Below are 11,581 nucleotides of genomic sequence, written 5' to 3' on the forward strand. Positions count from 1 at the left end.
GCCCCAAGCCCCAATTATTTAGAGAAGCACAGGAAAAACAAGCCCAACGTCGCTTGTAGTAAGCGGACATGGCAACACTGAGTGCAACAGTGCAACCGCGAGGATGGGATCTTCAGCGGGGTGTTGACAGCGCCACTGTGTGGCGGAACGGCTATAGCGCAACTACCTTTAACAAAAACTCTAGAAACTGATGTTACAAAAAGTTGTTTATGGAATGCTTGCTTCATTGCTTGACAAATATTTACAGTAGTGAACAATAACGGATACATTTACATTCATTTGACACATTTCATGTAGCCTTTTTTGGGTTTGTTTTACAAAGCTTTTAAAAAAATTAAAGAAAATAGGGTTTTATCAACATTTGTGTTAAAAAATGTTTTTATAGAAATAAATGTACTTTTATATATACATATATATATATGAGTACTTTGCAGCAAAATATGATATGCATAGCATAAATTGGTGATAACATTGCATACTGAAATTACCTACAGTACCAACCAAGCATAGTAAAGATGAAGTAGAAAAAGAAAATAAATAAATAATCTCCCATCACTTATCATGTGAAGTCAGTGATTAGGAAGAGAGAACAAATTATCTCCCTTGTCTTTGTAAGCAACAAAGACCCACTTCAGTGCTTCTCAAGCTGCTGTAAACATTACTACTGTTTAACAAAGCAACAAAACTATGGCATATCTACAGTCTACAATCAATGTGTTTTAACAACCGTTAACCTGGCCTCCCTATTTTGGTCCTGTCATTATAGGCATAACTTAAGGCATTTTCTTTTCGATGCCAAAAATGTGATGCACTGTGAGCTTGTAGATCAGCTAATGTTTTGTAGCATGGTCACGTATATTGTAGGACTTAATAGTTAATAGACTTGCAAGTGATTAAAAACAATATATCCCAAGAATCTTTTGTTCACAGACACAATGAAGAATCGCGATGGTTTTGTTTTAAAACTAGGATTGTTTTCACTAGATTTTGTGGTTAATTTCTGGTTAATTTGAAGATCCCGGTCCCATCTTTTTTTTTCTTAATTCAAATACCATAGTAAAATCCAACATGACATTTAAAAATTTAAAAGAAAATGAACATTAAAAAGCGGTGTCGGGTTATACATAGTTTGCCTTTGTGTTCTAAACGAGTGACTTTGATACCCTTAACTCTTAACTATTTTTTGGAATATAATTTTCTAATCAATGAAGCAACTATCAAGCTAACTACACACAACCCAAATATAGAGGGCATTTTGCTACACGACGTATAGTGAAAATAGCTGATCTACAAGCTGACAACACGCCACATCATACATTTGGAAAAAACTAAACAAAAATCCCTAAATAGGGTCACCAGGTTTAAAGTGGATAAAGGCCAATGCATGCTCCATCCAACAGTGAGGTTCGTACAGGCTTTCCGAACTAGTTTCGGAGAGTCAGGACATCTGGGGGAGTTCTGAGAAATTCACGCCAAATGTGTAGTTATATCATCTCCCGTTTCCGAGGAAAGGTTGGGACGTCGGATGCAGCATGACGTAATGGGCTTAAGAAAGACACTGTTCGGCTCTTGGTTAGTTGGCGCTGCCTCCTCAGTCCTCCTTGAGTGTCCTGGCCTTGCTCAGTAACATTAGGGGTATAACGAACGAGGCCGAGGTCAGGATGAAACACACCTTGGCCCCGGCTATCCAGTATACTGTCAAAACAAAATAAGAGTGGTTACGTGACAGAGGCCATCGTATAAGCAAAGCTGCGGCCTGTGCGTTTAATGTTCTACACGGGACTGGGATAATTATTTATAGTGAGAATCCAAACACCTAGTACCCACCTAGTACCCACCGCTGAGCCAGAGCGAAACCCTGGCTTAGCGTGGCCCAGTGGCTTCCAAACTGTGGAACAAGACTGCCCAGCGTGCTCAACAACAACAGGGTTTACAATAGAAGAATAAGGAAGGAGACCACGTCCAGTCACTACAGAGGTTTGAATTATATTTGTTTAACATACTTTACCATGCTGATGAATTGAATACGTGGTTACAATGCAAACAAGGATTTTGTTTTGTGTGATTCCTTCTTTTTTCTTTGTGATCTGACTGTACCTCGTGCTGTTTACATGTTACACTAATAAAGAATAATTAAATCACTCAACACCAGATTGCTTAAAATAAATAAAAATGTTGATTGAAAGAAGGATTGCATCTTTGACTTAATTCCCAGAGTTACAAATGGATAACTAGAAAAAGTGCCCTTCCGGGCACAGGTCTCCACCAGGTTATCCACAGATCCGTGCAGTTAGAGGTAAAAACACTTTTCGGCCAGTTATAGCGCCACCTTGAGGCTGAGTTGAAATTGTTCATGTGGCATTTCGTCCTCGGCCTAGTGGGAATGTGGGTGCACAATTTCACGGAAATCACGCGATGTGTTCATGATTTGCAGCATTTTGTTTGAAACTGAGCACTCCTGTGAACTTTGGAAGCCAATCTTAACCAATCAGGATGGAGTCTGATAAATCTGAAAGACCCGTTTCGTTGAATGGCTCTAGAGAGACTGTGTACCAATTTGCGTGATGTTTGGACAAAATCTGTAGGTGTACTGTGCAAAAACTTGTTTTGCACAAAGCGGCCTCCTGGTGGCGCTAGAACAGGCCGTTCTGGAAAGTTTGGGGCAGAGGTTCATGGTTGGCATCCAGGGAGTGTGTGTGCAAAATATGGCATCGAAAAACTTGTTTTGCACAAAGCGGCCTCCTGGTGGCGCTATAACAGGCCGTTCTGGAAAGTTTGGGGCAGAGGTTCATGGTTGGCATCCAGGGAGTGTGTGTGCAAAATATGGCATCGACCGGGTTAACGGTGGCCGAGATTAGCTGTTCACGGACACACGGACACACGGACGGACACGCGGACGGACGGAGTGCAAAACATACTCTCCCCACATGCCTTCGGCCTGGTGGAGACAATAAAGGAACAATGCAGATTTCGCTGCGTAGGCGGTACTTACCAGAGGATGCCAGGATTGGACCCAGTGCTCTGGCCAAAGCCCCCAAGCTTCGTAGGATCCCCATGACTGTGCCTTTTTGATTCGCCGAGCCTGGATCAATTTGCATCCACAGATACATAATTAGTGATAGCATTGCATACAGATGGATGGCTTATACCATATGTGTCTATGTGCACAATTAACATTCACATTAAGCTTCTTACCGTGGTCGGCAACAAGTGTTGACAGACATGGAACGACAATTGCTGCGGCTAGAACAAGGAAGAAACAAACGACATTAAACACTTAATTAAGCCCTATTAAACGTCATTGCATGACAAATAGCGAAACAGTCGATCCACAAGCTAGATCGGGCTGTTTCTCGACAATATGATATGCCCAAAAGAAAGGAAGGGACACCAGGTTGAAAAGTGGTTAAGCAACACAAAACTATGAAAATAATAATAAACTTGAATAATTGAATCTTCAGTTCCATCTAGCGATGAAATCATCTTACCCGCTTATCTATTTATGCATCTATCTATCAACAAAAGCTCAGGCTTTCAATCTGATTTAACGGCACGATAACCAGATTTTGGTGGTCCACATTAATTCAATTAGGATTAGGAACCCTTGCTGGTTGACACGTCTGTCCATTGATGTTTCACTCACGTTTTCCTTTTTCTTCTTCTTCTTTTTGAACTTTGCCCAAAATAGGGTTGCCAGGTTTCAACTTTGAATGTGACTATATACTGTAGAAACATCCTCCCTCTCTGTCACAACTTTCATTAATCCTTCTGACAGCTAAATTACGCCATTCCAACTACTTGTTTGAACATGTTTCGACTACAAACTTCATTTGCTGGGATAATGAAGGCTGACCTCCAGGGCCGCAGACTGTAAACTGACTTACCGAAAGAGTATAACGCCAAGCCCATGTAAAGCATCTTCAAATTCCATGCTAGCCCGATAAGAAGAAATGCTGGAATCAGTGCTACGATTGCCTGAAAATCAAGAGACAAGGTCCATTAAAGCAAGTGTTCCTGCCATATGTAGCATTATGTGTGTGTGTGTGTGTGTGTGTGTGTGTGTGTGTGTGTGTGTGTGTGTGTGTGTGTGTGTGTGTGTGTGTGTGTGTGTGTGTGTGTGGCTTTAAACATACTGCGTTCAATTTGTCACTCACTTTTGTCATACAAGTAGCGAAATGTTAGCTCACAATGTGCTGCAATGCACCGTGCTTGTAGATGAGCTATTTTAGATACGTCACGCATCTATCTATGATGCTTGTCTTGCTTGATGAATGTTCGGGTTAACTGAAACATTACATTAATAATAATAATAATAATAATAATAATAATTATTATTATCTTTTAAATGACAGCACCTACCATTCGAACAGTCTTAATATGTTGTCCTGGTTTGATTCTGCGAGCATATCCCCCTTGGATTAAAGCCATGCTGATGCCAATGAAGAAAAACATCTTTCCTTGCTGCATGCTGAGGGAAGAAAGCAGACAGGCTCTATGAGATCAATGGTAATAAGTTCAGAACTTGCGACAGAAAACCTAGTTCAAATCCAGGGTAAAAGAGGAAAGTTACATGGTGTTTAATAATATAATAATATTTAAAACATTTAAAAAATACTAAATCAGTCTGTAACAAGCTAAAAACCAGCAAGTTTTCTTGAAATTGTTCTTTTGAAACTGTGTTGCCTTATTGTAAACTTGCTTGCTGTGGTGGTTATTCATATTTATTGTCATGTCACTTATTGGTGTTTGTAAATCACCTACCCAGTCAACATCAGTCACGTGATGTGACGACTTGGATAAAAGGGAGGTGACAGATACTAACTATTATCACCTGATGAAGGCCGTTCACGGCCGAAACGTTGGGTGCCTTAACTAATGGTGTTTTAAATGAAACAAAACACCACTGGAGCAGAGCCTGTGACTGTGTGCGGACTTCTTTCTTCATTCATGTCTAATAAGGCCGTACCTTGTGAACTGGAAGCGCTGATGGGTGAGGAAACTGAGTGTGAACTCCAGCCCAGAGAACAGGAACAGGTAGGTGAAGTAGACCAGGCCCAGTGTTTTCAGCTTCTGCATTCCTGGAAATCCAAAGAGACATCCCCATTAGTGCCTTATTATCCCACCAGGCAGGCAGGCAGGCAGGCAGGCAGGCAGGCAGGCAGGCTGGCTGGCTGGCTGGCTGGCTGGCTGGCTGGCTGGATGGATGGATGGATGGATGGATGGATGGATGGATGGATGGATGGATGGATGGATGGATGGATGGATGGATGGATGGATGGATGGATGGATGGATGGATGGATGGATGGATAGATGGATAGATGGATAGATGGATAGATGGATAGATGGATAGATGGATAGATGGATAGATGGATAGATAGATAGATAGATAGATAGATACTTTATTTGTCCTTTCGGAAATTTGTTTTGTGCACAGCAGTCATCAGGATATACATAAAACATATGCAAACAAACAGGTCCACAGTACATAGACAATAAAGAAACAGTGCCAACAGAAGGCCACCAGTCATAGTTCCAAGAGGCATCACATCACACTTTATGCACCGAACTGAGACGGGGCCTGCTTGTTCATAAGTCCTATACTTATGGGAACAAACGATCTTGAAGCCCTAGCCTGCAGGGAAGGTACCATGTACTGTCACCCTGATGGTAAAAGATGGTATTGGCTGTGTAACGGGCTGAACGTGAATTAATTCCTTATCAGTCGAATGGACTGTAGCCAACTAAACAAACCCGTATTGCACTAATACTCACGTTCTTTGGAAGGTGGGTCTTCTGTCCTGGCAACAGCAGAGAAATTGAACAAATCCAGGGGGTTCAGGAGGTGCTCAGCATCCTGAAAGCCTTCAGAGACCTGTGACGAAGCAGCTACAGTTATAGCAGTGGTTCTCAACACACATGATTTTTTTTGGGGGGTCCCCAGATTACAGTGAAGTGACAATTTAATTAACCCCTTTTAAAATGTGTTGTTTTTATGCAAATGCTGTTTTATGCTGTAAAATGTAAAGTGCAATGTAAATCAAATGTATTATTATTATTGTCAGAATATAGTGTGTTAACCTTTTGACAAAAACCTTATTGTTTTAACCCAAACATATTCACTTACCCCATCTTTAAATGGTTATGTTGTGCATTGGGATTTGATGATCACTTTGTATTTTTAAAAAGCAGGTGGCTTGCGCACATCCAGTTCCTGGCTGGTGCTGGACTAAAGGTAGATACATAAATGTAGTATTTTTTACCTTGTAGTCCTTGGTGAGGGTCTCTGGGAGAGCGAGCCAGATGAAGAGCAGGTCAGCCACACTGAAGGCCAGCGCCAGCAGAGCTGGAGCCTGATAGAACACCTCCCCTTTAGCCGAGCTGGCTGCGAAGTACGCACCCATCAGCGGACCCGCCGTGAACCCCAAGGAGAATGCAACGCCAATCATGGCCTGGGGACATAATCGTGTAATACACAGAAAATAAGGGGAAAATGTACGTTTTAATATATCCTATCGGTGCTATACAGAGTTTTGTTCAGTCCCCGTCTCTCCACCTCTTTAGTAAACAGAAAATACAGCATACCTATTGTATCCCAAGAGGCGAGAGAAATCAATCACGATACAGGATGAAATTCGTAATATTGAAAGTGTTTCAATATTGGTATCTTGGCCTGAAAATATGTTTTATGTTTGCTAAAGAGCTGGCATGGAGACATGGGGAGTCCCTGTTTACTGAACAAACATTCTATATAGCAATGATTCTTATATCAGAATGTAGAACATAGCTGTATAACTCTGAGTGTACAAATGTTATATTTTGTACACTCTCTGAATTACAAACAGATAAATGACCACAGAGGGTTTTACTGTGTAATAGCATCTTAACAGCAGAAATAATTGTGATTGCCTACCATTCCACGGTTCCGTGCCTTGGGACAGGGCAAGTCAGCAACAATAGCAGTGCAGAGGCTGACGTTCCCCTTACAAATGCCACCAATTACTCGGGACAAAAGGAACATGCTGAAACTCCGCGAAATGGCCCAGACCGCGTAGGAGGACATGAGCCCCAACTGGAGAACAACAACACACATGAAGGCACTCAATTAGAACCAACCAAATTAGGGAGCAAACTGTTCCAGTTTATGCTTATACTGTATAACACACTGGTAGTTCAATACTTTCCATGATTTATTAAATAACTCCATAGTATGCAGTGCTACTTATATTAAGTAAAACTAAAGACTATGGCTTCACTCACACCTTCACATCTAGCATACAACATTATTGCATGCTAGATGTAAACAAAGGGTAAGTGTCATGGCCCAATGCATTTCCAATGGAAGTCACATGGTTTGACACAACATTTTTCTTGTACGGCTTTCGGCTGTGTTTTGACTGCCCCCCTCCCCCTCATACAACAACAATGTTGCGTCAAACCATGTGACTCCCATTGGAAATGAATTGCGAGCTTGCATCAGTCAACAAGTCTCATGCATCAGCTATACAACAATCTGTTGTGCAGGTGTGAGTGAAGCCTATGGCCCAAACCACACCAGCTACTCGCAACTCCTTGCAACAAACCACACCAATGCAACTCCTTGCAACATGCCATTGGAAATAATGGTTGCAATTAGTTGCATGTTGCAAGGAATTGCATGTCGACCCTCTGTTGTGGTTAGGGCTTAAAATAAATAGTGTCAACTGCAGCAACAATGATGCACTTATGCACTGGTAAACAACTAAAGAATAATTAGTTTCAAAAGTGGTGTGTTGAATGATTCTGATGTGGCACAGCAGCACTCACTGTGGTCAGGATGAGCAGTGGCCTTCTGCCATGGTGGTCTGACAGGGCCCCTGTCAAAGGTGATGACAGGAACTGCAGCAGAGAGAAGAGCGAGCCAATCAGACCTGAAAAGTGCAGGAATTCAACCTTAAAGCTCGGAAAGAATCACTTGCAATTCTTGCAATTCATCATTCAATAGTTTTGTCATGCTATGAGGCACTGGAAAATGCTGCGTTTGAGTGGTTGAGTGGCTGTGTTTGTGGGGGTCCCTGGGGGGAGTTCCAGACCCACAGGAACACACCCCGGGTGCCGGCCCGATTCCGGCGAGCCGCCCCACGTCCGAAACGGTTGAGAAATGACAGAGTTACCGTGTGGGGGTCCCTCTACTGTACCCTCTACTCAGTAGAGGGTACTGTGTACTGGTATCCTACAGTAGTAGTTGCTTTGCAGCACTTATGTGTTTTCTTTAGACTCTACTTGCATAACCATTTACTTTGACGTTTTAACTAGAGTTTGTGTAATTTACTCTGATCTTGCACTTTGCAAGACGAGTGTCTGCAAAATGCCCAAATTGTTTGTCTTTCGGTGACGGTGTTATAATATGGAAAGAAAAAAAAAGGTAATCGACACAAAGTATAGTCTACTGTACTGTACTGTCACTGTACTGTACTGGCACACCCGAAATCACCATATATACAGTTAATATGTGCGTGTGTCAGTGTGTGTTAGGTTGCGCACAGGTGGTGAAAAACAACCATGCTGTTTTCGTGCTAAGAACGCACACACACAACCACCCACACAAATAGTCACTTAAGGAAGTGGTTTCACCACTTAAAAATGAAAACGAAAACCTTGAATCGCATTTAGGAGTTCATAGTATACCTCCAAAAAGGACACTGTTGTATTTTCTGTCCATAGGAACGCCGACGACCTCTCTGAACCAGTCCACCATGCTTTGGAGGGACTGATACACGTTGTCCTGTACAAGAGGATAAACAACAAAGAAAGCATTTTTACACTGGCCAATATGAACAGCAGCATCATGACTCAGCATTTAGACCGACATAAAGTACATACAGCTGATGCTAGAAGTTCAGAACTGAAGATAGATGCTATATGTGAATAATGTATTGTATGCTGGTGGTTACTTGTTCAAATGTTACTTAGGCAGACATAATTATACTGTTCGCTTGACCACACATGCCAAGAATGTTATTTAGATAGCATGACAGATGCTAGGTTTGATCTTGATGTTAATACCTGGTATCCTACAGCAGTAGTAGTTACTTTGCAGCACTTATGTGTTTTCTTTACACTCTACTTGCATAAACATTTGCTTTGACGTTTTAACTAGGGTTTGTGTCATATACTCTGATCTTGCACTTGCACAAGACGAGTGTCTGCAAAATGCCCAAATAGTTTGTCTTTCGGTGACGGTGTTATAATATGGAAAAAAAATAAAGGTAATTGACGCGAAGCAACCTACTCTGAAATGTCAAGATGTGATGAAATGTCCCACTCTGTTCACGTAACTCCTCTTGAGAAACCAAATGGAATTAAATCTGTTGGTGTGGGACGGCTTCTGAACAGAATGTTTTGAATCATGCTCTCTAGCTAGCCCATACATGGGCAAGTGGCGGCCACATGCGGCCCCCACTTTCACTTAGTGTGGCCTGCCGGTTAAGGGGTCAGGGGGTCCCCAGCTAAATGGCTGATAGTTAGGAACCGAATGAGTCTACAAATTAAATGGAACCATTTGTAGTCAACTTCTTGTATACAGTCTCTAAATTAACACATAACACATACATAGATTTCAGGGTCCCATAGATACAAAAGAAAATGGCCCAGGTGTTCTGTGGACTCATGTAAGCTACATCAAACTGGGCCGCCTTGAAATAAAACAAAAGCTGACAATCACTGCACTGCTCAAACCTGTGTTTGTCCATAGTGGTCCAGTATGGATGGCAGCAGAGGGAGGATGAGGGTGAAGCCCAGCAGGTCAAGCAGGAGGCTGACGAACACCACCCTGATCACTCTGGATGAGTACGAGACCTCATTCTCTGGGGATTTCTCATGGGACATTCCTTCCTCTGAATACTGGCTTCTGTCCAAAATACAAATAAATAAGGGGGGAGTCAACACAGATTTTCTTTATTTATTTTTCTTACATAAAATGCTCAATCTTTATATCCTCGTCACTCACAACAAGCTGACAGACACAGGCTAAATTCTGTATTCATACTCATTATGACCAAAGGTGAAAAGAAAACGTCCTTTTTAACTTCCTTAAAGTCACAACAATGACTAGGTATTGCTCAATGGAGCATGCTGATTGCTCTTGAGGAAGAAGGAAATATTTCAGAAGGTGAGACAGACTCCAACTTCTCAATGATACTTTCTTTTCGGTCACATTTAATACTTAATACTTTACGTTTCAGTAAACATGTGGCACTGTGGCACATTGCACTCGAGTAATCAAGTAATCATACGGATCCATTACATAAAAACAAAAAAACATGTGTATTTTATTCAAAGACAGCTAGAAAAAAAAGTGACCAATTTAACAGACAATGAATAAAGCTCAAAGTGATCGATATACTGTAACAGAGATGGTGACATGTTTATACCACCATCATGGACATAATATAAAAACTAAACATCAACTTAATGATACAACGAGTAGGCTTTGTTTATACTCACACAGATGTAGAGGTTTGTAGTGTTATGTAGAGGTTGTAGACTCATCTGATCGCATCCCCAGCTCACTCTCTCTCTCTCTTTTATGCCTCTCAGCAGGAGTAAAGAGGGTGTCCCTCGACAAAAAAAATAACGCAGATCTACAAGCTAGCAACGCGTCACGGTGCAACGCGTTGTTTAGCTTGCAGATCTGCGCTTCTGGGGCGAGCGATTTTGGACCAGGAAGAGGTGTCCCGTTTCATTTAGGCAGGAATGTGACGTATGCGTAAAGAAACGCCCCCGCTGCAGGGGGAACGCCCATTGGGGGTGGCCCGGTCTTACCTCTTATGTGATGTAAAACTGATCAAAATGGCTTTTGGGCTTTGGATTTACATTTTTAAGTTGTAAATATTAATCAAACTACAATATATAATATTCAATATATACCCCCCCTTCCCTTTGTAAGTTCTTACTGTACTTACACTATGCTGCTTTTAGTCTTATTGCATTTCTCAATCCTTCTCCCAGCATTAAGAACAGTAGGCACTAGGCAGCACCACCCCCTCTCTCTCTCTCACACACACACACACACACACACACACACACACACACACACACACACACACACACACACACACACACACACACACACACACACACACACACACACACACACACACACACACACACACACACACACACACACACACACACACACACACACACACACACACACACACACACACACACACACACACACACACACACACACACACACACACACACACACACACACACACACACACACACACACACACACACACACACACACAGAAAAATAGGCACTCAATAAAGTATAATTATAACATTTATTACACATTTACACAATAGTTGGTTAATTTGCTTATTTGGACTGTAGGCACCATTGGCAGTTTTCTTGATGAACTTTGCATCTGCAAATTACTGTAGTGTTCAGCCATACGATTTCTTAAATTCTAAGTAGTACATAAAGCAGATGTTTCACCTCCTCCAAACTGGACTGAGGTCTACAGATTGAGATCTACTTGTGCTACCACTGGTGGAAAAAGTACTCACGTTTTACTTAAACTTAAGTAAAAGTAA

General features: G+C 41.8%; 1 protein-coding gene across 3 annotated transcripts; it reads right to left on the reverse strand.

Annotated features, from left to right (window-relative positions):
* Window positions 1–191: 191 nt before the first annotated feature.
* On the reverse strand, window positions 192–10,666 carry mfsd10 (major facilitator superfamily domain containing 10). 3 transcript variants are annotated; one of them, XM_083784007.1, is made up of 13 exons: window positions 10,484–10,666; window positions 9,716–9,884; window positions 8,666–8,762; window positions 7,805–7,908; window positions 6,912–7,070; window positions 6,262–6,450; window positions 5,774–5,873; window positions 4,967–5,078; window positions 4,360–4,468; window positions 3,885–3,975; window positions 3,196–3,243; window positions 2,993–3,082; window positions 192–1,695 (listed from the first exon to the last, which is right to left on the reverse strand). In XM_083784007.1, exons 2-13 carry the CDS (start codon window positions 9,863–9,865, stop codon window positions 1,592–1,594), a joined length of 1,353 nt encoding a protein of 450 aa, XP_083640133.1. In that variant the 5' UTR covers window positions 9,866–9,884; window positions 10,484–10,666; the 3' UTR covers window positions 192–1,591. The 3 variants fall into 3 exon arrangements, with proteins under 3 accessions (XP_083640133.1, XP_083640132.1, XP_083640134.1); XM_083784006.1 differs by having other exon boundaries at window positions 9,716–9,887; XM_083784008.1 differs by lacking the exon at window positions 10,484–10,666 and having other exon boundaries at window positions 7,805–7,876; window positions 9,716–9,860.
* Window positions 10,667–11,581: the final 915 nt, after the last annotated feature.

The sequence above is a fragment of the Protomyctophum parallelum genome (genome assembly GCF_964188405.1).
Source record: "Protomyctophum parallelum genome assembly, chromosome: 15".
NCBI lineage: Eukaryota > Metazoa > Chordata > Actinopteri > Myctophiformes > Myctophidae > Protomyctophum > Protomyctophum parallelum.